Source organism: Balaenoptera acutorostrata, chromosome 11 (assembly GCF_949987535.1).
Source record: "Balaenoptera acutorostrata chromosome 11, mBalAcu1.1, whole genome shotgun sequence".
NCBI classification, from domain to species: domain Eukaryota; kingdom Metazoa; phylum Chordata; class Mammalia; order Artiodactyla; family Balaenopteridae; genus Balaenoptera; species Balaenoptera acutorostrata.
In genome coordinates this window covers 67,322,595-67,345,170 of record NC_080074.1, presented here as the reverse complement: position 1 = coordinate 67,345,170, position 22,576 = coordinate 67,322,595, and the positions used below count along the sequence as shown (strand labels likewise).

The window sequence follows — 22,576 nt, the reverse complement described above, 5'->3', positions numbered from 1 at the left end:
AATATATGTTAAAATGCTCAAAAACAATTTGTTTCCTAAACTTAAATACTCTTTTAAAATTATGTATTAAGTCATCAATTACCCTAAGTTTTAATTAGTAGGCCCCAGAAGTTTTAGTATATTTAAGTTTCAGTTTCTACTGAAGAAGAATTTTAATATAATATTAGGAAAGACAGAAACTTAACTGATACACAAAAAGGTAAGAGTAAGCTCAGAGAAACATATATTTGTTGGAATCCTGTATTACCCGATCTTTCTCTGAAATGGCCTGCTGTTTATTCTGTTGCTCTTCAATTTGTTTTTCCTCTCCTTCAGCTGACTTAATCATTGTATCAGCTTCCTCTGGATATGAGTTTTCTTTGGGAGTTAAAGCCTAGGAGACATAGCAGTCAGCTAAAATAAAAGAAGTAATGGAAGACGCATACATATTTGACTTTAAAACAAATTATTCAAATATATTAGAATTCCTGCCACATTTCAAATAATTAATATTTATGCCAATTCAAAATCTTTCTACTTACTAAAATAAAAAGCAAAGAAATTTAATGTGCATCTTATTCCAAATAAGTAATATTCACTAAAGATAGTTGTTCATTTATTTATCCAACAAATATTTACTGAATTTCTACACTGTTCTAGGAACAATTTTCAAAAATAAAGAAGGTAATTGAGACCACATCACCAAATTTCTCAAATTTAATATTCATAGTCATTATTTGACCTAGGACAAAACACAAAAATATACAATACAGTTCACAATTATAATCAAGTTGATGTATTTACCAACAGATTTTATGTGCAATAAGTAATGGCAATATTTAAAGGCAGACTTTCCCCAATCATTGTCACTTTTTTATCAAAGTTTCAACAGATGGCAAAATAATTATAACTGATTCAACAGCAAAGTAAAAGGAATATGTAACTGTTCAGTATCATTTGACAGCAAATTTTACATTTAAGTATCTATTTTCTTACTGTTAAAAAATTAGTATTATTTTTGCTATATAGACCATAAAGATGGAGCAAGTTTAAAACTATACGAAATCAAAGAAATATGCAAAAGTACAAAAATCAAAGCACAAGCCAAATAAGAAAAATCAGTGAGATAAAGAAAAATGATTCTGACATCTAGGAAAAAGTGAAGCAGCAGTAGTTCTAAATATCTCAGACAACTTTTTAAGATAATAACTAATTAAGAATCTTTAAATACCATTATACCACCTCTAGCTTACAAATTTGTTTAGTAAAAAACTCTATAGTACAAAGAATTAAAAGTAGAAAAATGTCTATGTTATGTAGTACAAAGTCTATGCAAAAACCTTTACTTTACCAAATAAAAGTAATAAGTAACGTACTTAATTTAAATAACTATAGTTTACCTGATTAATTTTCCTGAGTTCATTTGTAGCTTCAAAGTTATTGGGTTCCAGTTCTAATACTTTTTCATAATCTGAGTAAAACAGAAGATAAAGAATATTTGAAAGATATATGAGATTAAAAAACCTGTATAGAACAACAATCATTTGCTTACATGTGACAAATAGGTAACTATCCTATAGCAAAATTAAGAGGAACTAAGAAACACTAACATTATGCCACTGGACTTCCTCCATTCCCCCAGGACAGACAAAACTCTGACAGAATCCTTGTGACAGATCACCTTCTTCTACCAGCCCCAGGAAAAATACTTGCTATCATAGTTATACTTCATAAAACCAAGAAGGAGCACAATCATTCAGACATCAGCTTCATTCAGATTTTGTGATTTGTACTATGCAAACCTATTTTATGGAATAATGGAAGGCTTAGAATTTACAAATAAAAATGTGTTAAGGCTTTACATGCATTACCTCTAGCCTCACAATAGCCAACAAGATGTTTTAATCCCTATTTTACAGATGAGAAATTGAAAATCAGAGAAGATACATAACCTTCCCCTGGTCACACAGCTCATGGTCAAATGAGAATTTGAACCAAAGTCTAATTGGTGGCAAATAACATGCTCTTTTCCCAAAATATCAAGACACGTTTTAAATTGCAAAAATGAGTTTTATTCAATAATAGACAGATCTCTAAAGGTAGTAACTGTGATTCTCTATTATTCTTCGTATAGCATCAGTTCAATTAAAATTTTCAATAATTTTTTAGATAATGATGACTTGGAAAATATTAATACCTTTTTTGGCATCCTCTAATTTTTGCAAAGCAAATCGAGCAGCACCTCGTCTTGCATAAGCCTTTGTATAACTTCTATTCAAGGCAACTGCTAAATTACAATCAGACTCAGCAACAGCAAATCTACAATTTAAAAAAATAAAGTTAATAAAAATCATCTGTTAAACCAAAACTTTAAAAAATTTGTTTCTGAAATCTCTGAAAAGGGAATTTACTTCCCAATTGAAGGCATGTTTCCCATCTCCTTTTACTGAAGCCCACTCAAATCAATAATTCCTGATGGTGAGACGTGAGCAGTACTCCCTTTAAAGCAAAGAACAAAAATGCCCACTATCACTGCTTTTTCTCAGTACTGTGCTAGAGGTCTTGGCCAATGTAGTTCCGTAAGAAAGAAACAACAGCCGAAAGAAATGGAAAGGAAGGAACAAAACTGACATTCTCAGATGATATGATGGTCTACCAAGAAAACTCAAAACAATCTGGAGACATTGTTAGAAATAATGAAAGTTTAGCAAGGTGGCTACTCTACTAGAAATCAGCAACAAAAAACTGATAAATCTAACAAAAGATGTACAAGATCCATATGCAGAAAATTACAAGACTGTCTTCAAAGACATCAAAGAAATAGAGCAATTTCACATTCATCTATAATAAGACACAAAAACACAACAATATAATTCTCTCCAAACTGATCTATAAATCCAATGCAATTGTAATCAAAATTTTTCAAGGAATTTGACAAAATGATTCTAAAATTTATACTGATAAGTAAAAGTTCAAAAATACCAAACATTCCTAGAGAATAATAAGGTAGGAGAATGCCCTATACCAAATACCAAGACTTATTATAATTATAATGCTATAATAATTAAAGACAGTGTGGAATGGTTATAGTAATGGGCAACAGATCAATGTAAAGAATAGAGAGAAGAAAAAGAGATCCGTGCAAACTTGACATATGACAACAGTGGAATTGCAGATCCATGGGGAAAGCATGGATATTCAACAAATAGATCTGAAACAACTGGGATATTCATGTGAAAAGATATGAAATTGGAATTCTACCTTCAGCATATATAAAAAGACTTAAGTGTGAAAAGTAAAACTTTTACGAGTAAACATAGGAGACTGTTATGAACTCAGGGAAGGAAACTACTTTAACAAATCATATTTTTCAAAGTGCCAACATATTACAAAAATCAATAAATGAAACACATTAAAATTAAAAATTTCTGGGACTTCCCTGGTGGTCCGTGGTTGAGACTCTGAGCTCCCAATGCAGGGGGCACAGGTTCAATCTCTGGTTGGGGAACTAAGATCCCACATGCCACATGGTGGGGTCGAAAAAATAATAATAATAATAAAATATATTTTTAAAAAATAAAATTAAATTAAAAATTTCTGCTCACCAAGACTCCATAAAAAAGGAAGATCAGCTACAAATTGAGAGAAGATAATTATTATAAACACTAAAGAATTAGTATCTAGAATAAAGAACTCTTAAAAATCAACAGCAAAACAGCCTAACAGAAAAATGGTCAAAAGATAAAACAGACATTTCATAGAAAAAAAAAAAAAATAAGTGGTGAATAAACATATAAGAAGATGCTCAACCTCATTAGAAATTGGGGAAATGCAAGTTAAGGCCAGTGAATTACCATTTTACACCCCCTAGACGGAAAACAATTCAGAAGCCCAATTATACCCGTGTTGGTAAAGATATGGAACATTCATTCTTATACACTGCTAATGGGAATGTTACAACTACCCTTGTAGCAACTGGTCACCACTATTTAAAGTTGAACCTGTGCACATCCTATGACCCAGCACCAAGAAACAGGTACAAGAGTGTTCACAGTATCACTGTTGTTAAATAAGAAAGGGAAGGAGGGTGGAAGGCAGGGAAGGAAAGCGGGGAGAAGAAAAGGAAAGAGAGGAAGAAAGGAACAAACCAACAATCCAGCAACTGGAGAATGGATACATAATGGTATATTACTGAAAAGGAACTGCATATAACAGTGAAAATGAGAGATCTACAGCTATATGCAAAATACGAACAAATCTTAGAAAGATACTATTCAAAGAAATAGACAAGCCACAGAAGACTACATCCGGTATGAAATACTTTTAAAGCTCAAAAATAAGCAATGTTATGCAATATATTATTTAAAGATATATACATATATAATGAACTTTTTTTTTTTTAAATCAAAAGAATGATATACAACTCAAGATAGTGGTTTACAGGGAGGGACAAGGGTCAGGATATGGAAAAGAATATCAAAGGTAGCTTCAAAAATAATGTTCTGGGGCTTCCCTGGTGGCGCAGTGGTTGAGAGTCTGCCTGCCAATGCAGGGGACACGGGTTCGAGCCCTGGTCTGGGAAGATCCCACATGCCGCGGAGCGACTAGGCCCGTGAGCCACAATTGCTGAGCCTGCGCGTCTGGAGCCTGTGCTCCGCAACAAGAGAGGCCGCGATAGTGAGAGGCCCGCGCACCGCGATGAGGAGTGGCCCCCACTTGCCGCAACCGGAGAAAGCCCTCTCACAGAAACGAAGACCTAACACAGCCATAAATAAATAAATAAAATTAAAAAAAAAAATGTTCTGGTTCTTAAGCTGGGTGGCAGGTTCATGCAGGTTTATTTAAAATTATTCTTCATCACTTACACAGTGTAGATATCAAATATTATAAAATATAAATATTCCCCTAATTTGTCAGGATATGAATAGCACGAGTTTCAAAGATCTAAAAATATGCTATTTAAAACAGTAAAAATTCAGACACCAATACAGTTCGTACTTCCAAATAATTAAAACAGTAAGAATGTCCTCCTTGATGGTATTTGTCTTTTTAAAACTTCTTATGATAGGTCAGTTCCCTGCTTAGGATTAAGACCATACACATTTATGTTCTTCAACATTAAGTATTTATTTAAAGGGTTTGATTAAACAAATGTTGAAACATATTTTAAGTTTACCATAATAAAAGTTCTCTGTTAAATAGTGGATAAATAATTTTTCAAAATAATGGAGCAAAATTAATTTATAAAACATTTTTACCCAGCTAACTTTTTTTTTCGTCTGTGAATTAGGTAAAGAGCATCATTACTCAACTTTTAGAGGAGGAACACCTCAGTAAAGTGAGCTACGGGAGCATGGTTTGAGCACCTGAATGTTTAAAATGGCTTAAGTAAAAGAACTCAATAAAAGGGAGTGAGTTATAAAAATTTATAGTTGAAAAGAAATGTGAAACTTTTTCAAGCATTCCCACACATTTTATCACGGAAGATTTTTTTTTAAAGTCTCCACATACACATAAAATATTCACACACATTATGGAAACGCCTTACTTTTTCAGTCTAAAGTATGCCGATGCTCTGTTTGTTGGCAACACAGGATTATATGGATCAGCGCCCATGCCTTTGGTGTAGCATTCAATCGCTTCATCATATTTTCCTTGTTTGAAGTATTTATTGCCCTGAAAAAGCATACAAGTCAGATATATACTGGCACAGAATTCCAGAGCCATTTTCTTTCATTATTATCCATCTCTTCCTATCTCATTAGCCATGTGATCAAGGCTCACAAGAAAGGCAAGGGAATTAAGCAAAGTGGTCTTTTTACAAGTGCTAAAATTCACTATATAGTCATAGTTTGGTCACAATCCAAGAGCCCTGGCAGAAAAATGAGTAAAATACCTAGCATTATATACTTTTTATTGACAATAAGAACCCACAGAAATGTAACAAAAGAAAGGCATAAAGATAAATTTTAATCTGAAAGAGTGCCACCTCTTTGAAAAGCAATATAGCCAGTTTTACAATAATGAGGCATTCCTCAGGGAGATGTTGAACGGTCCAAAAAGCAACCAAAGATGGTCTGTGATATGGAGGAGTGGGATATAATGTCCACGTCAAGAATCACACGCTGATTTGATTAGTACTTCAGTCTACTACTTAAAGCCCTGGAATAACTCTCTGTATGCTCCAAGCACTTTACATATAATAATTCATTTAATAACACAATCACCCATTGAGGTTTAGTAATAATATTAATCTTATTTTACAGCTGAGAAAACTGAGTACATACAGGCAATTTAAAGAACTTGTCACAGGATTTGAACCTAGATAATCTGGTTTCAGAGCACATACTCCTAACCACTACGCTATACTGCCTCCTGATAGGGATATAGCCAATAACAGCTTAAAGTTTGAACACCCCCTAAATTATGCTGTAGAAATCTTGGTATGGACATGATTTCCTACATATCCTGCTTACTTGAAGGAACCAACAGCTAACCTAAAGAGTACCTTTTCTTTTAGAGCAAGAGCCTTTTGTGAATCTACATGAATCCCATCTTCTTCTGACTCCGATTCTTGAGACACAGAATCATGGGTACTCTCTTCTTTGTCAAGCTCATCAAGGATACTGTCCTGAAATCAAAAGTAGGGAAACAGTGTTCATAATTACATGACCATTAAAAAAAGAAGATAAACTCCGCCCCCCCAAAAAGAACATTCAACAGAACATTAAGTTGTTACAATCTAAGGACCTAAAGGCCTACAAAAGCAACTCAAATAACCTCTCATTCTTAAGATTAAATCCAGAGAAAAGGGTATTCTTGCTTAGAAAACCAAGATCCAAACCACTTAGAGAATCTGACTTTGAATTCATAAAGTAAGCTAAGTCAATAGAGTCTAAAAATCACCCCTAGATCACAAACTATTAGCAGCGAAGTATTATTCCTTTTCATAAGAGAAGTTTGCAAATAACCCCAAATCTATGTAATTGCATCCAACAGCAGAGAAAGGTTTTATCTAAAAACTTTTCTCTCTTATTTTTAAAACAAAAACTGCTTGTAGAGCACAATTAACTCCTGATTCTCACAGCAACCTATGAGGTAGATATAATTACCCATGTGTTTCACTTGAAGGAACTGACAAATAGAAGTTAGTTAACTCACTCAGGGTCACTCAGCTAGTAAGTGGCCAAATGAGGATCTGAACCCAGGCAGCATGCCTCCTCCAGAGGGCTCTCAATGACTATATTATACTGTTTCTCAGTGTATTCCGAAATATAGCTGACTCTACCAAAGAAAATACATAACATGCTAGTCCAGCAATTCCCAATCTCTTTTGACTCACACATTCCTTTCACGGTAATGAATCATTTCATGGACCCCATCAGTATTTTTTTAATCATTTTTTTTAAGCACATATAATAAAAGAATGATTTTTAGTAAGAGACTTTTCTTTTTTTTTTTTTTCCCACACCACTTGGCTCACGAGATCTCAGTTCCCCAGCCAGGGACTGAACCCGGGCCACGGCAGTGAAAGCCCAGAATCGTAATCACTAGGCCACCAGGGAACTCCCTAGTAAGAGATTTTAAACCAGTAACCATTAAAGAGTTCATTAAAACTCATGTAAACAGGGCTTCCCTGGTGGCGCAGTGGTTAAGAACCCACCTGCCAATGCAGAGGACACAGGTTCAAGCCCTGGTCCGGAAAGATCCCACGTGCTGCGGAGCGACTAAGCCCATGAGCCACAACTACTGAGCCTGCGCTCTAGAGCCCGTGCTCTGCAACAAGAGAAGCCACCGCATTGAGAAGCCCGCACACTGCAACGAAGAGTAGCACACCCTCTTGACGCAACTAGAGAAAGCCCGTGCGCAACAACGAAGACCCAATGCGGCCAAAAATAAGTAAAATAAAATAAATAAATTTATTTTTTTAAAAAACTCATGTAAACAAAAACTTAATTATTATATAAACAAAATCCTTTCTGTATTTAACAATATACTATTTTAAATAATTTATGTAGGAAAAAAATTGATAAATTAAAAAACAAAATAAGACCTATGCTTAGTTTCATTGAATGAACATTCAAAGATGGACTGAAATTTAGCTATGTGTTTTAGCATGAAGATTCTAGAAATTCCACCAGCCTACCAAGATTAAAGCCAAGACCGTCCAACCCTGTTATGCAGACATGTGTAGAAAACTAACAGCAGCAGAACACCAAAGCCGCTGCTCAGGTCTGAACTAGAATGGAACAACCATGACTGCACTGGCCACACAAAGCAGGAGTTCAATCAATATCTGTTGAATGAATAAATGACTGTAGAAAGCAACTCTCTAAGAAATCATCTGACATGATGCCTTTTAGGAAAGGGCACTATAAGAAGATGCCAATTTATGAAAAGGAAAAGGCTACATAGAAGGGGGTAAAGTTACAAAAAATGAAAGCAGACTAAATACTCAGCAGAGAATAAATCATATGTTCAGAAAGTATCATTTCCAACAGTAATAAATTCAAGACCCAAAATCATACTTCTCTTACATCGAGACATTACTAAAGCAGATGACATACTATTTAAATAATAATGTGCGCTCTCTCTGGACTCAATTAGCCTTGGTTTCATTAAGAAAAATACAACCAGGGCAGAAGACATAAATAGACATTTCTCCAAAGAAGACATACAGATGGTCAATAGGCACATGAAAAGATGCTCAACATCACTAATTATCAGAGAAATGCAAATCAAAACTACAATGAGGTATCACTTCACACCAGTCAGAGCAGCCATCATCAAAAAGTCTACAAATAATAAATGCTGGAGAGGGTGTGGAGAAAAGGCAACCCTCCCACTCTGCTGGTGGGAATGTAAATTGGTGCAGCCACTATGGAGAACAGTATAGAGGTTCCTTACAAAACTAAAAATAGAGCTACCATATGATCCAGCAATCCCACTCCTGGGCATATAACCGGAAAAGACAAAAACTCTAATTTGAAAACATACATGCAGCCCAATGCTCCTAGCAGCACTATTTACAATAGCCAAGACATGGAAGCAACCTAAATGCCCATCGACAGAGGAAGGGATAAAGAAGATGTGGCACATGTATACAATGGAATATTACTCAGCCACAAAAAAGAATAAAATAATGCCATTTGCAGCAACATGGATGGATATGGAGATTATCATACTAAGTGAAGTAAGTCAGACAGAGAAAGACAAATATCATATGATATTGCTTATATGCAGAATCTAAAAAACTTTTTTAAAAAGATACAAATGAATTTATTTACAAAACAGAAACAGATTCACAGACTTAGAGAACAAAGTTATGGTTACCAGGGGGAAGGGTCAGGGGGCGGGGATAGATTGGGAATTTGGGATTGACATGTGCACACTACTATATTTAAAATAGATAACCAACAAGGACCTACTGTATAGTACAGGGAACTCTGCTCAATGTTCTGAAATAACCTAAATGGGAAAAGAATTTGAAAAAGAATAGATACATGTATATGTATAACTGAATCACTTTCCTGTACACCTGAAACTAACACAACATTGTCAATCGACTATGCTCCAATATAAAATAAAAATTAAAAGAAAAAAAGAAAAAGAAAAAAGTGATATAAATGAACTCACTTACAAAACAGAAACAGACTCTCAGACATAGAAAACAGTTTATGGTTACCAAAGGGGGAAGTGGGGGAGGGATAAATTAGGAGTTTGGGTTTAATAGATATATACCACTATATATAAAACATAAACAATAAGGACCGACTGTATAGCACAGGGAACTATATTCAATATGTTGTAATAACCTATAATGGAAAAGAATCTGAAAAAGTACAGATAAGTGTGTGTATATATACATATAAAACTGAATCACTTTGCTGTACACCTGAAACTAAATTGTAAATCAACTATACTTCAATTAAAAAATTAATTAATTAAAAATAAATGTTTTTAAAAAAGAGAAATACAACTAATTTGAAAAACCATTGGGCAGTATCTTCTAATGCTAAATGCATATACAAACTATAACCAAGCAAATACCATCCCAGGTGCTTATATCCATCAAAAGACATGTACAAGAATGTTCATAGCAGGTTTATTCATAACAGCCCCAAGCTGAAAACAACTCAGTGTATATCAATAGGAGAATAGATACACAAATTGTGATATATTCACACAATGGAATTCTGATCAGCAATGAAAAAGAACAAACTACTGCTACTGACAGTATGGATCGATCTCAGACAATAATAGCAAAAGAAGCCAAACAGAGAAGAGTGCATACTGTATTATACAATTGCAAGAAATTCCAAAACTGGCAAAACCTATCTACAATATTAGAGATCACAACAGTGGCCACCTTTGGGAGGTAATCAACGGAAAAGGGAGGTTTCTGGGATACCAGAAATGTTCTATATCTTGATCTGGATGGTAGTTTCTCAGTTTTGTACATGAGTGAAAATTCAGGAAGTTGTACATTTAAGATTTTGGGACTTTACTGTATGAATGTTATACCTCAATAAAAATGTTAAACAGGGCTTCCCTGGTGGCGCAGTGGTTGAGAGTCTGCCTGCTAATGCAGGGGACACGGGTTCGAGCCCTGGCCTGGGAAGATCCCACATGCCGCAGAGCGGCTGGGCCCGTGAGCCACAACTGCTGAGCCTGCGCGTCTGGAGCCTGTGCTCCGCGGCGAGAGAGGCCGCGGCGGTGAGAGGCCCGCGCATCGCGATGAAGAGTGGCCCCCGCTTGCCACAACTGGAGAAAGCCCTCGCACAGAAACGAAGACCCAACACAGCCAAAATCAATCAATCAATCAAACATACGCATCTGATTCAAGATCCTCATTAAAAAAAAAAAAAAAAATGTTAAACAAAAAAGTGAAAAGAAAATAATAAACATAAAAATCAGAATAGTAGTTACCTCTGAAGGTAGAGAGGAGAAAAGAAGATGGGACAGGGAAGGAGCACCCTGGCAGCTTCAATGGGATTGGAATAATTCTCTTTATGTTAGGTGGTGGGTTTATGTGTTCATTTTATTATCATGCTTTAGAACACGTATCTCTACAAACTGTTTTGTATGAATCAAATATTACATAATGAACACTTGTAAAAAGACTAAAAGCGAGTGTGTATTCCAAATCAACCTAACTAAATCAACCCTTAGGGTGGGTCAGAGTCTAGAAGAAGGCTGGCCAACAGGTTCCTGTTCACAGGTTGGCCTGACAGTGGCTGCTTGGAATACTGGGTAGAGGGTTATGAGGCAGAGTAATTAATTCTCCAGCTACACTGTGTCTCATGTGTGGGAGATGGGAGGCATGCACCACACCAGCCTAGAAGGGTGAAGCTCACCCTTCCTGTAATCAAGATAGCCCTACTTCTATTGTCACGCAGCCCTAGCCTTAAGACTAAACCCAAAGGCACTCTCTTTTAGCCAGTATTCTACAGGTCCTTCAGTCTATAAAAAAAAAAAAAAAAATGTTGGTAGAGTCCTTCTTTTCTCACATTATTACTATCTTAGAATTCTGGCTGTTTAAGGGTTAGAGATGTTGAGGAGGAAGGAGGTGGGTGCAACTATAGGTGGATAGCATAAGGGAGTTCTTTGTGGTGATGCAATATTTCCGTATCTTAATTGCAATGGTGGTTACCCAAATCTACAGGTCATAAAATGGCAAAGAACTACATATACATTGCACCAATATCAATTTCCTGGTTTTGATACTGTACTATAGTTAAATAAGATGTAACCATTAGGGGAGATTGGGTGAAGAGTACACTGGATCTCTATGTACTATTTGTGCAAAAGGAGAAAAAAAGAAAAAATAGGAAAAAAGAAAAGAATCCAGCTGTTTTAGCCACTATTCACTGAAAGAGGACTGTAGGAGAAAAAATAATCTAGTTAATTGAACAGCTAGGTATTTAAGTTTTCATTCCACACAAAATAGTCTATAAGAGAAAGACACAGGTCCTAAGAACTCTACATTATTTTTCATTTAATCCATGACTCTTAACTAACTCCAAGAAAATTTTACTCAAATACTAAGAAGCATATAACCAGATTAACTTACCACATCAAGTTTTGCCCATGCCTCATAATCATAAGATTTTATCCTGTTTTTTGTGTTTTCATCTTTGGTTTTTTTAGATGACTCTTTAACTTTGCCTTTCTTCTTTTTCCTAAGATTCCCATTTCGAATAGGAGGTAAATTCTAGGAAGGGAAAACAACACAACGTTTTAAGACTGCTCTTTTACTTTTCTGAACTAGCGATGTTTAAAATTCTCACTAAAGTATATTTTCAAGTAAAAGTAATTTTTAATTTAATTTTCAAGTGGTTAGAAATACCAATTCACTCATTTATAATGATAACTTATGCCTGAAAAGTTTAATTCATCCTTTGACAAATATTGAACATTGTTCAGTCATAAGAAAAGTATTGCTATTACCTAGAAATTTTAATTATACGCTTTGCATTTTAGGATTTGCAATCCTAAATTCAAAAACTGCCTGATCTTCAGCCTTGGTACAATGATTTAGCAGCAGTACAATGGCACACTGAACTGCCTCCACATCATTACAAACGGTATGAAAAGGCTATCCGTATTTGAATGCACTGTCTTAAGAAAACCATTTGGTTGAGCCTAGGTACTACCTAAGTTTCTACGGCAATACTGTATGTTAATATATCACTAAGTATATAATTATATATGATTATATGATATACACAATTATATACAAACCTACATATTTTATGATTCTGTTCATTTACCTTAAGAATTATCACATGGTCTTCCTTTCAGTAACTATTCACTAAGCCTTAAAATGTCTTAATATGGTTAATACAATTATTACAAAGACTTTAAAAAGTAGAATTTTTCAAAATGTTGGCAGAAAGCAAATCACTTCAATCAGTATTTCCACAAAACATTTTAAAGGTGGTGCTTTACTTTAAAATAAATAGTTCTGCTGGATGCTAAAGTAGGAATTTAATTAAGAAATTTACCTCTTCAGGAACACCATTCTGCCTTCTAAGTTCCATATCCTTTTGTTTAATATCTTTTTCCCAGTTTTCTAAATCCCTCATAAAGTCTTGTAACTCTTCTGCATTTTGTTTCACTTGTAGTTGTAATTCAATTGCTTTACTTGCTGAAGTCATTGTGGCCTGCACAGTTTTGATCAACCAACCTCTGATAAGAATTAAATAGAATTATTTGGTTTATTTTTTTTGAAACCCAGCTAATTAATGTTTTTTACCTCTTCATAAATGGCCAAGATACATGTAAGGAAAGGAACCTAAAGTGATGCAGAAGAAAGAAAATATCAGTATATTATGTTTAAAATGAGTCAATCAATGTTTGCTGAATAAACAAATGCAAAATTAACAGATAGGTCGGGCATCCATGCAATGTGAATGAAAGGCAACAGGGAGGAAATCACTAAAACTAGCAAGCAGCCTATGGTAGCAGATCGGCTGCTCATCTCTGGAGTTTATAAGTTTAGCCTAATTACCTCCTTTACTCTTCTTTTTTTTCAACATTTATTGAACTTTGGCTATGTGAAAGGCCCTGTATCAAGACTTAGGGATACAAAAACAAGACATGGTCCCTTCTCTAGTGGAGGAGAAAACAAAATAATCGAAGTACTGAGTAACAAAATATTATGCTAGGCAGGGTTTCTCAACCTTGGGACTACTGACATTTTGGGGCAGATAATGCTTTGTTGTAGGTTGGCTGTCCTGTGCGTTGTAGGATGGCAGCATCCCCGGTCTCTACTAACTAGTTGCCAGTACTACTCCCTTCCCTCTGGACTGTAACAACCAAAAATGTCTCCGGACATTTTCAAATATCCCCTGGTTGAGAACCACTGTGCTAGAGGTACATGCAGATGCTATGGGGCTGACCACAAAGGACAGGTATAAATCACACAGTAGGGTGGCAGGTTCAAGGAAAGAGTCCCCAGAGGTGCTGCAATTTAGCCATGTTTCAAAAGGGGTCAGCCAAGTGATTAATGTGGAGGAGTGGGCCAGGAGAATGAGGGACTGGGAGGCAGAATGACGGAAGAGAAGGCAAATATGGGACAGATCAGGAAATGCCAGGCCATGAGATCTGACCTACAGTCGGAAAGCTATGGGAAACATTAAGGTGGTAAAATAAAAGGGACATGATGACTCATTAGATTGAGGAGTTGGTGAGAAGAGAAGGACTCAAAGTCTTAGATTTCTGGTTTGGGAGCCTGGTAAGATTAGTGGTACCACTTTGAGTCAGGAATCACAATTTTAAAAGGAAAAGAGGTTTCAGAATTGCAGAACAAGTGTAAAGACAGATTTTTTTCAGTTTGGGATAAGGTGAATTTGAGTTCTTATGGGACATCAGGACATAGCCAGTATGTAGTTACAGAGGGCTAGAAATATAAATTTGGGTGTCACTAGCATAAAGGTAGAAGCTACAATCATGAGATTTGGATATGTCTAATTACTGTGACAATGGGGGGGGGCTGTTGGGGGAAGCCTGAAGAACGCATATCTAGGGAACAAAACAAGGAAGAAATGCCAACACAGTAAAAATCAGGCAGTGGCATCTAGAGAGCTGGGAGGAAAACTTGGAGAACTGTCACAGAAGAGAATTTTCAGGAGTTCAAGAAGACGGAAAGTTAGCAGTGTCAAAGGCCACAGAAGTCACATGGAGGAAATAAAGTGCATTATATTTAGTCATATAAAGATTATTTAGAGTTTTAAGGGGATTTGTTTTTAAGGACAGAAATAAAATGAGCTGAGTAAATAAGATTATATGGGGATTAGCATAATTTTGCCTTCATAACCTAAAATTGCCCACGAGTATGGGGGGGGGCGGAATTGAGGAACAAAGTAAAAGAAGATATAGGAAAGGGGATGCGTGATGGGGCAAGGTCCCCAAAAAGGTGGGAGGGAATTCAAAGCTTAAGTGTGTATGGGGGGGACAGGGGGGCGGGGGTTGGTTAGGATGGGAGAGATAGAAGAGATCAGCTAAGGGATTCGTTTAGGAGGAGAAAAAGATATTTGCAACCGCATATAGGTCTTCTGACACCCCGGCCTTGCGTCAGAAAGTAAACTAAACTTAAGCTTCTTCCAGGCAGTGCCCATGTTTGATCACATACGTATATCTCATTAAAAAACAAAGCTAGTACAATGTTTTGCCGAGGGACTAAAAAATGTGAATAAAAGCGCAGCAAACCACTGAGATACGTGTGTGGGGGGGGCGGGGAAATAAACCTTTTCCATTTCACCTATCACCTCTGCTCCCACGGAACCTGCGTCCAAGCAGGCAACCAGAAACTTCCAGCGCCTTGGGTATCACTTTCATACCCAATATCCGGGCGAGCATTGCACACCCACGCCGAAAGGGGGCGGGCACCACCGAGGTCTCCTGGGGAGGGTGGATCTGCGGTCCTAACCACCGCAAATCGCCCAATAATCCGGGCAGCCGGGGTGGAGAGACCGACAGCAAGGCTGTCCGTCCAGGCCCGGGCTGCTCGGGGCGAGCCCCTCCCGGAACGCCCTCCCCGGTACGCCTCTACCCTGGACACCGCCGCGCCGCCGCAACGCCGCGCCCTACCGCCCGCCCTTGCCCTCTCCGCCTCACCCGGGACCCACGGCCGCACCCCCTCCTCCCGCAGGGCGACCCCAAAAGCCTCCTCGCTGCTGCAGCCGGTGATAACCGCAAAGCCGGCTCACCTCAACACGCCGTTACCGTCTCCACTGCCGCAGCTTCCGGCCCGCAGTGACTCACGCCGGGCCCCGCCTTCCTGGGCTTTCCCACAAGTCCCCGCGTGCCCTCGCCCCGCCCCCTGGAGCCGGGACGGAGCGTGCGCAGAAGGTCAGATACACTATACCCTCTTCGGGGTAGAACCAGCCTAGAGCGTTGACAGGTGTGTTAAAGCAAAATCTGCTGCTTTGCCTGCTTCCGGTATGACCAAACTTCACACTAGGTAATCCAAAAACTGCAGGGTCATCCAGACTTGTTCTGATTCCCCAAATAATAACGCCTTGAATAGTTCCTTGGATTCCCCTCAATTTTAATATTTGCCTTGCTGCGTGTAATGGTATTTTACAACCTTTGTATGATAATCATGTGAGAAAGTTACTGTTTGTCTACCGTAAACAGGCTATGTAAACTAGTAACTCTAGCAATTTTTGTAGTAGTTTTTTTTTTCTTTAAGTTCTTGTATTCGGCAAACCAGTTTTTCAGTCTGCCTACCTTGCACCTTTGCAAGTAAACTCTTTCCTTTTCTAAATGTATCTATCTCTGAGTCTTTCTTGGATGTGTGTCAGTATTAAGGTCTGTCTTTAGAATTCCCTGGCCACAAAGGAAAAAGAATATGAAGCTTTTAATATTTTGTGCTTCTGCTTCCTGTATGAGTGAACTTTCTCTCATTTTTCATAGCAACTCTAAAACTGTAAAACAAAAGTAATTTTAAAAGCCCACAAAAACAAACAGAAACAAACAAACCTTTCCATTTGAAATAGCTCTGTGATCTTAAACATTAGACCAAAAATTCAGATTAGTGGCTCTCAAGCTTGGCTGAACTTTGGAATCACCTTGGGAGTGTGGGGAAAAAATACTGATTTCTAGGACCTCTCCCCAGAGATTGTGATTTAATCAGCACAGCCTGGGCATCCTGATTTTTTAAAAAGCACAAGATATAGCCGTGCAGTTGAGGCTGGGACCCACTAATCCAGGTAAGGATCAGTGAAAAACCACCCTGGGGACCTTCCTTACAAAGTCATCAGCACATCTTTCCCACTGTATAATTATTTGGTATCTTTGTATTTTAAACTCATAGTAGTCAAATCATTAACTGTCACCAAAATATTTACTAAGGGAATGATTCTTTTGCTTTTTGTGTTGGCGGACAGAAAACTGACTTTTAAGGGGTTTTTTGTGTGTGTTTTAAAATTAATCTAATAATAAATAATTTTAAAACATATTGATTTATAGATGTTCTTAACTAAAGCAACTCTGTTGGGGTTTTTATGGGTTTTGTTTTGGGTTTTTTTTTGGCCACACCACAGGGCCTGCTGGATCTTAGTTCTCCGACTGGGGGTGGAACCTGCGTCCCCTGCAGTGGAAGTGCAGAGTCTTAACCACTGGACCACCAGGGAAGTCCCAAAGCAACTCTGTCTTTAAAAATTAATTCTGGCAGAGTCAACTGAGATGAGAGAGAAGGGGGCCAGCTGGCTGCTCTAGTAAAACCTCATACACCCTCCACATCTTTCTCTCTCTCTCTCTCTCTCTCTCTCTCTCTCTCTCTCTCTCACATAATAATCAGTTGTTGCTTGGTGAATACAAAATCAAAGTGAGAGGAGTTAGTCAGATGGTCTTGATGGCCACCATCACCTAATCCTGAAGCTCCCACTGTCCTACAAAAAACTATGCCTGTAATGGCAGCCTTCCCTCTGCAAGGGAGGTTGAGGGTTTTTTACTATTGGCAGTCATGTGCTCATCTAAAAACAAGAATTCAGTAAATAAGGAAGAAGAAGAAGGGAGCAGATACTGAGGGGCAACCAGTAACCTCTATCTTAAAGCCCTTAATAAGTATTTGTCAAAAGAATAGTGAATGAATGAGTCGATACTGCTAGAAATCCAGGCTCATTATAACCTGAGGAAAAAGGTTGAATTCTGAAATGCTGATTCTTCCACTTACTGAAAATGTAATCTGAATGTAATCTGTACACTGAGGCTTAATGTAAATTAAAATTAAAATGGAGAAGATAAAAATACCTACTGGAATAAGAAAATGTATGTAGACGGCCTACTTAGCACAGCTTGGGACATGGTTGGAGCTCAACAAATGTTATTTCCTGTCTCTCCCTCCTGTAAAGCTAAGGTCCAGACTCGGGGATTTAATAACTCTCTCTTACATCTCTCCCTGTCTCCCACTTGACTGTCTGGAAGACCTCTGAAGACGTCTCTAAGGAGCACAGGTACTGGGCACCAGGAGATAAAGGTTAAGGGTGATAGCAGGGAAGGTAAACTGCCTCTCCTAATGCAAAATGAAATCTGTATAATAAGGAAGACAAGTAAGAATTATTATAAGAAATAAGCATGTTATTTTACATTCCTTATCTCACAACAATGGTAATATTATCCCCATTTTACTGATGAAGACACTGACCTGAATAATTAAGAAATTTGCCCATACAGCCAGCAAGTGACAGAGCCTGGTGAGGTACCTGGGCAGTCTGACTTCAGAGCTGGCACCTGTGATGGCCTGTTCTGCTACCCCCTGTCTTGCTCATTTGACTGTGACCTCCCTTGAGGAAGGGTAAGAGTAGGCCCTGTTTCTTAAATCTGCACTCTGTAACTTACCTGAGGCACTCCTCCATACCTGGCATTTTCCTAGCATCTGTGGCCTAAATAATCTGTTTACAGGTGAGAAGTCTCCTTGTATCTCTCTGGCACTCCTCCTCCCTCAGTTTGGTCAACCTCTGCAACCACAGAAGCTGCATCCAGAGGCGTCCTTATGTTCCCTGTGTACGTGGTCAAGGGGGCTGGTTATCAAGGCTAGGGACCACCAGTCTCCATGTATCCCCTCAGAGTCTATGTGCAAGGCTCCTTCCATTCTTTTTTTTTTTTAAAGACTTTATTGTTTTAAGAGCAGTTTGGGTTTACAATAAAATTAAGATAAGGGTACAGAGATTTCCCATACACCCCCTACCCCAAGATATACGTAGCCTTCCCCCTTTATCAACATCACTTGCCAGAATGGTACATTTTTTACCAAGTATGAACCTACATTGACACATCATAGTCACCCAGAATCCATAATTTAACTAAGGATTCACTCTTGGTGTTTTACAGTGGGTTTGGACAAATGACTAATGGCTATATATCTATCATTATAATACCATACAGAGTATTTCCACTGCCCTAAAAATCCTCTGTGCTCTGCATATTCATCTCTCCCCCTCCACGCTCACCCCCAGCAGCCATTGATTATTTTTACTGTCTCCATAGATTTGCCCTTTCCACAATGTCAAATAGTTGAAATTATACGGTATGGAGTCTTCTTAGTTTGGCTTTTTTGACTTAGTAATATGAGCTTCAGATTCCTCCATGTCTTTACATGGCTTGGTAGCCCATTTCTTTTTAGCTCTGAATTATATTCCATTCAGAGCTAAAAGGAAATAGCTTTTAATATTTTGTGCTTCTGCTTCCTGTATGAGTGAACTTTCTCTCATTTTTCATAGCAACTCTAAAACTAAACTGTGGATGTACCACAGTTTATCCATGCACCTGCCGAAGGACACCTTGGTTGCTTCCAAGTTTGAGCCATTATGAATGAAACTGCTAAAAACATCCATTTGCAGAGTTTTGTGTGGACGGAAGTTTTCAGTTCCTTTGGGAGTGTAATTATGAAGGAGTGTAATTAGGAAAGAGTGCAATTGCTGGATCATATGGTAAGAATACGCTTAGTTTTGTTACAAAATCAAACTGTCTTCCAGAGTGGCTGTACCGGTTTGCATTTCCACCATCGATGTCTGAGAGATTCTGTTGCTCCATATCCTCACCAGCATTTGCTGTTGTCAGTGTTGCAGATTTTGGCCATTCTAACAGGTGTGTAATGGTGTCTTGTTTTAATTTGCACTTCCCTGATGACATATGCAGTGGAGCATCTTTTCATATGCTTATTTGCCTTCGGTATATCTTCCTTGGTCTATTGATGGTTGATGTCTGTTAAGGTCCCATTCTTTAATTGGCTGTTTACTTTTTGTAGTTTCAAGCATCCTTTTTGTATTTTGGAGAACAGTCTTTATCAAATATTTTTGCAAATATTTTCTCCCCATTTGTGGCTTGTCTGCTAATTCCCTTGATATTGTCTTTCCCAGAGCAGAATTTTATTTTTAATTGAAGTATAGTTGATTTACAATGTTTCAGGTGTACAGCAAAGTGATTCAGTTATATATATAATTGGGAGCAGTACTTGTTGGAATTAATCGTTTGGTTTTTCTGGAAGGAGCTCATAATAGAGGACTCCCTTCCAATCCCACCATATACACAGCATCAGCATCACTTTCTTTGGATGAAGATTGGCCTTTGGCGTGGTTGGTGGTGGTTCATTTCACTTGCCCCACGATCTCTTCCGTTACACGTTATTGTACAGTATCCACTTTTCATCTCCCATCACAATTTGTTTTAGAAATGGAACGTTTTCGTTATGTTTAAGTTGAGAATCGCATGCGGAAATATGGTCACGAAGGTTTTTTTCCGCTTAACTTAAGTGGAACCCAAACATCAAAGCTATGAATATAACCAAGCTGGTGCAAATGATTTTCAACCCTTGATTTGGGTATTTTGAGTATGTCGGCTTTCTCCCATGTGGTATAGCCACGTTGATTGTTCTCAATTAATGTCTCAATTTGATCGCTATCAACATCAACTGGTCTACCCAACAGTGGGGCACCATACAGAGAGAAATCTCCAGCATGAAACCTTGCAAACCACTTTCAACACGTTCAGTCAGTCACAGCACCTTCTCCATACACTGCACAAATCTTTTTTGCATTTCAGTTGCGTTTTTACCTTTCTTGAAATAATAAAGCATAATATGCTGAAAATGTTGCTATTTTTCTTCCAACTTCAGTATTAAAATGGCTACACAAAAATTCACCAATTTTGATAAGTTTTTTTTTAATGCATGCTGATATGCTGTCACAATATAATCTAACAAAATTGTTTCGAATGAAGTTAAAGACAAGCACTACTAGAGCCATCGTACAGAAAAAAACCAAACAGACTCTTTGGCCAACCCAGTAGTTCCCTGTGCTATACAATAGGTTCTTGTTTATCTGTTTTGTATGTAGTAGTGTGTATCTGTTAAACCCAAACTCCTAATTTATCCCTGCCCACTCTTCGCCCTTTGGTAACCATAAGTTGTTTTCTATGTCTGTGAGTCTATTTCTGTTTTGTAAGTACGTTCATTTGTATCATTTTTTTAGATTTCACATTTTGCCGCAGACCGGCTGCAGAAAGCTAGAAGTTCCTGGCGGTGAGGGGTAAGGAACTGAAAAGCACCAGTATGGGGTCAGAAGGGCCAAGACAACTGATGGTTGCAAGGCAAGTTTATTCAAAGAGCATGAATGTATATATAGGTTTAGTATGGAACGAATATTAGACAATAAATCAGTAAACCTTGTATTTCCACATAATTCTGTCGCCACTATCTATGCGCCACTATCTATGCGTCAGCATGCCTTATGGGCCATTCTCTGGAGATACAGACTTCCCCTTCAGGGCAGCACGTCCTTCTTCTGGGGAACAACCAGGGGCTCTTAGATCCAGAGCAGGCACCTGGAACGAAACTGGCCGCAAGCCATTTTCCTTTTTTACGCTCAATACCGCAGCGTCAGGAGTGCATACCAAGAAAGAGACAAGCAGTTCTCCGGAAAGCAGAAAGCTGAATAAGCTTACAGCTTGGGGGCCACCACATTTCCCCCTTTTTTATTATTTTTTAAAGCTTGATAATGTAGCTTTAAGCCATGAACATCCTGACGCAAGACAGCGAAGCGCCCCATTACAAATCTAACAACACAAGGTAATAAACCGATCACCAATAAAAGTAGTACACCAATTGATATCAGGCCTGAGAGCCCTCCATGAATCCATTGTATCGGGTTTAGCCCTTGTAGTTGATCTAATAATCCTTGAATCAAATTCTGGGGTCCATCTTCGTCCAGGTGGGCCTCTTGAATAGCTTGTATTTCGGCATTTAACTTTTGAATATCAAGGCTAATGTGTCCATCAGTCCATACACTTAATATATGCATAGAGAGTGATCCAACGAAGTATTAGAAGCAAGCTTAGTTACTCTAGCATTCATGTGAATGGGAACGTTATCCTTATACCAAAATACAAAGGTGGATAAATCTTCTCGTCTAGAAACAGTCAAGTAATTTGATTTCGATCTCCCCTCGCCTCCCTGACAAGTTGTCTCCTACTTCGTCGCTGCATTCTTCTCATCCGCCGGGGGAACCGGTTGGGGTGTGCTGTGGTCGATTGCGAGAGCCTCAGGCGACGCATTCTTCGAGTCAGGGTGTTTATTGGTGATGGCATGATAATGTCGAACCAAGCGCTCCGGGAGCCACCGAGGAGAGTCTGCCTCCCTACGGAAAACACAAACATGGCCTCGGCCCCATACTAAAACAGGGTCTGGTCCATGCCAAAGGTTAGTCATGGGATCTTTCCATTTAACAAGCGCTTTTTCAGGAGGGGTTCCAGAAAGACCTGTAAACAATCGTTCATAAGGCGTGTGACTAAATGCATCTAAAGTTAAAAAATTTAAAATAAATAAAGCATGATTAAGCATAATCTGAGGAGATCTTTCATATTCCCCCTTTTTTATTTTTTGTAATGTAATTTTTAATTGTTGGTTGGCACGTTCTACAATACCTTGACCCTGAGGATTGTAGGGAATGCCTGTTTTATGTGAAATATGGAAAGTTGCACAAAAATTGGCAAAAGTTTTACTCGTATATCCTGGAGCATTATCTGTTTTTAAAGCTTTAGGAATTCCCATAGATGCAAAACAATGAAATAAATGAGTAATTACATATTTAGT

The 22,576-nt window shown here is 37.9% G+C and overlaps 1 protein-coding gene and 1 long non-coding RNA gene across 5 annotated transcripts in view; one reads left to right on the top strand and one right to left on the bottom strand.

Annotated features, from left to right (window-relative positions):
* Window positions 1–15,770, bottom strand: part of RPAP3 (RNA polymerase II associated protein 3) — a 42,832-nt gene extending 27,062 nt beyond the window's left edge. Inside the window, exons 1-8 of one of the 2 annotated variants that reach the window (XM_007179240.2) lie at window positions 15,693–15,770; window positions 12,987–13,170; window positions 12,053–12,193; window positions 6,488–6,610; window positions 5,528–5,655; window positions 2,177–2,298; window positions 1,380–1,450; window positions 248–373 (exon numbers count right to left, since the gene is read on the bottom strand). In XM_007179240.2, coding sequence (XP_007179302.2) covers window positions 248–373; window positions 1,380–1,450; window positions 2,177–2,298; window positions 5,528–5,655; window positions 6,488–6,610; window positions 12,053–12,193; window positions 12,987–13,139 — 864 coding nt within the window. In that variant the 5' untranslated portion in view covers window positions 13,140–13,170; window positions 15,693–15,770. Of the gene's footprint in view, window positions 1–247; window positions 374–1,379; window positions 1,451–2,176; window positions 2,299–5,527; window positions 5,656–6,487; window positions 6,611–12,052; window positions 12,194–12,986; window positions 13,277–15,692 lie in introns of both variants that reach the window. The other variant, XM_057557436.1, reaches the window with a different exon arrangement.
* A 91-nt stretch (window positions 15,771–15,861) lies between these two features.
* Window positions 15,862–22,353, top strand: LOC130709302 (uncharacterized). 3 transcript variants are annotated; one of them, XR_009009819.1, is made up of 4 exons: window positions 15,879–15,946; window positions 17,914–17,942; window positions 19,464–19,575; window positions 20,958–22,353. It is a non-coding gene; the product is annotated as an uncharacterized LOC130709302 (long non-coding RNA). The 3 variants fall into 3 exon arrangements; XR_009009818.1 differs by lacking the exon at window positions 15,879–15,946 and adding an exon at window positions 18,163–18,283 and having other exon boundaries at window positions 17,279–17,942; XR_009009817.1 differs by lacking the exon at window positions 17,914–17,942 and having other exon boundaries at window positions 15,862–15,946.
* Window positions 22,354–22,576: the final 223 nt, after the last annotated feature.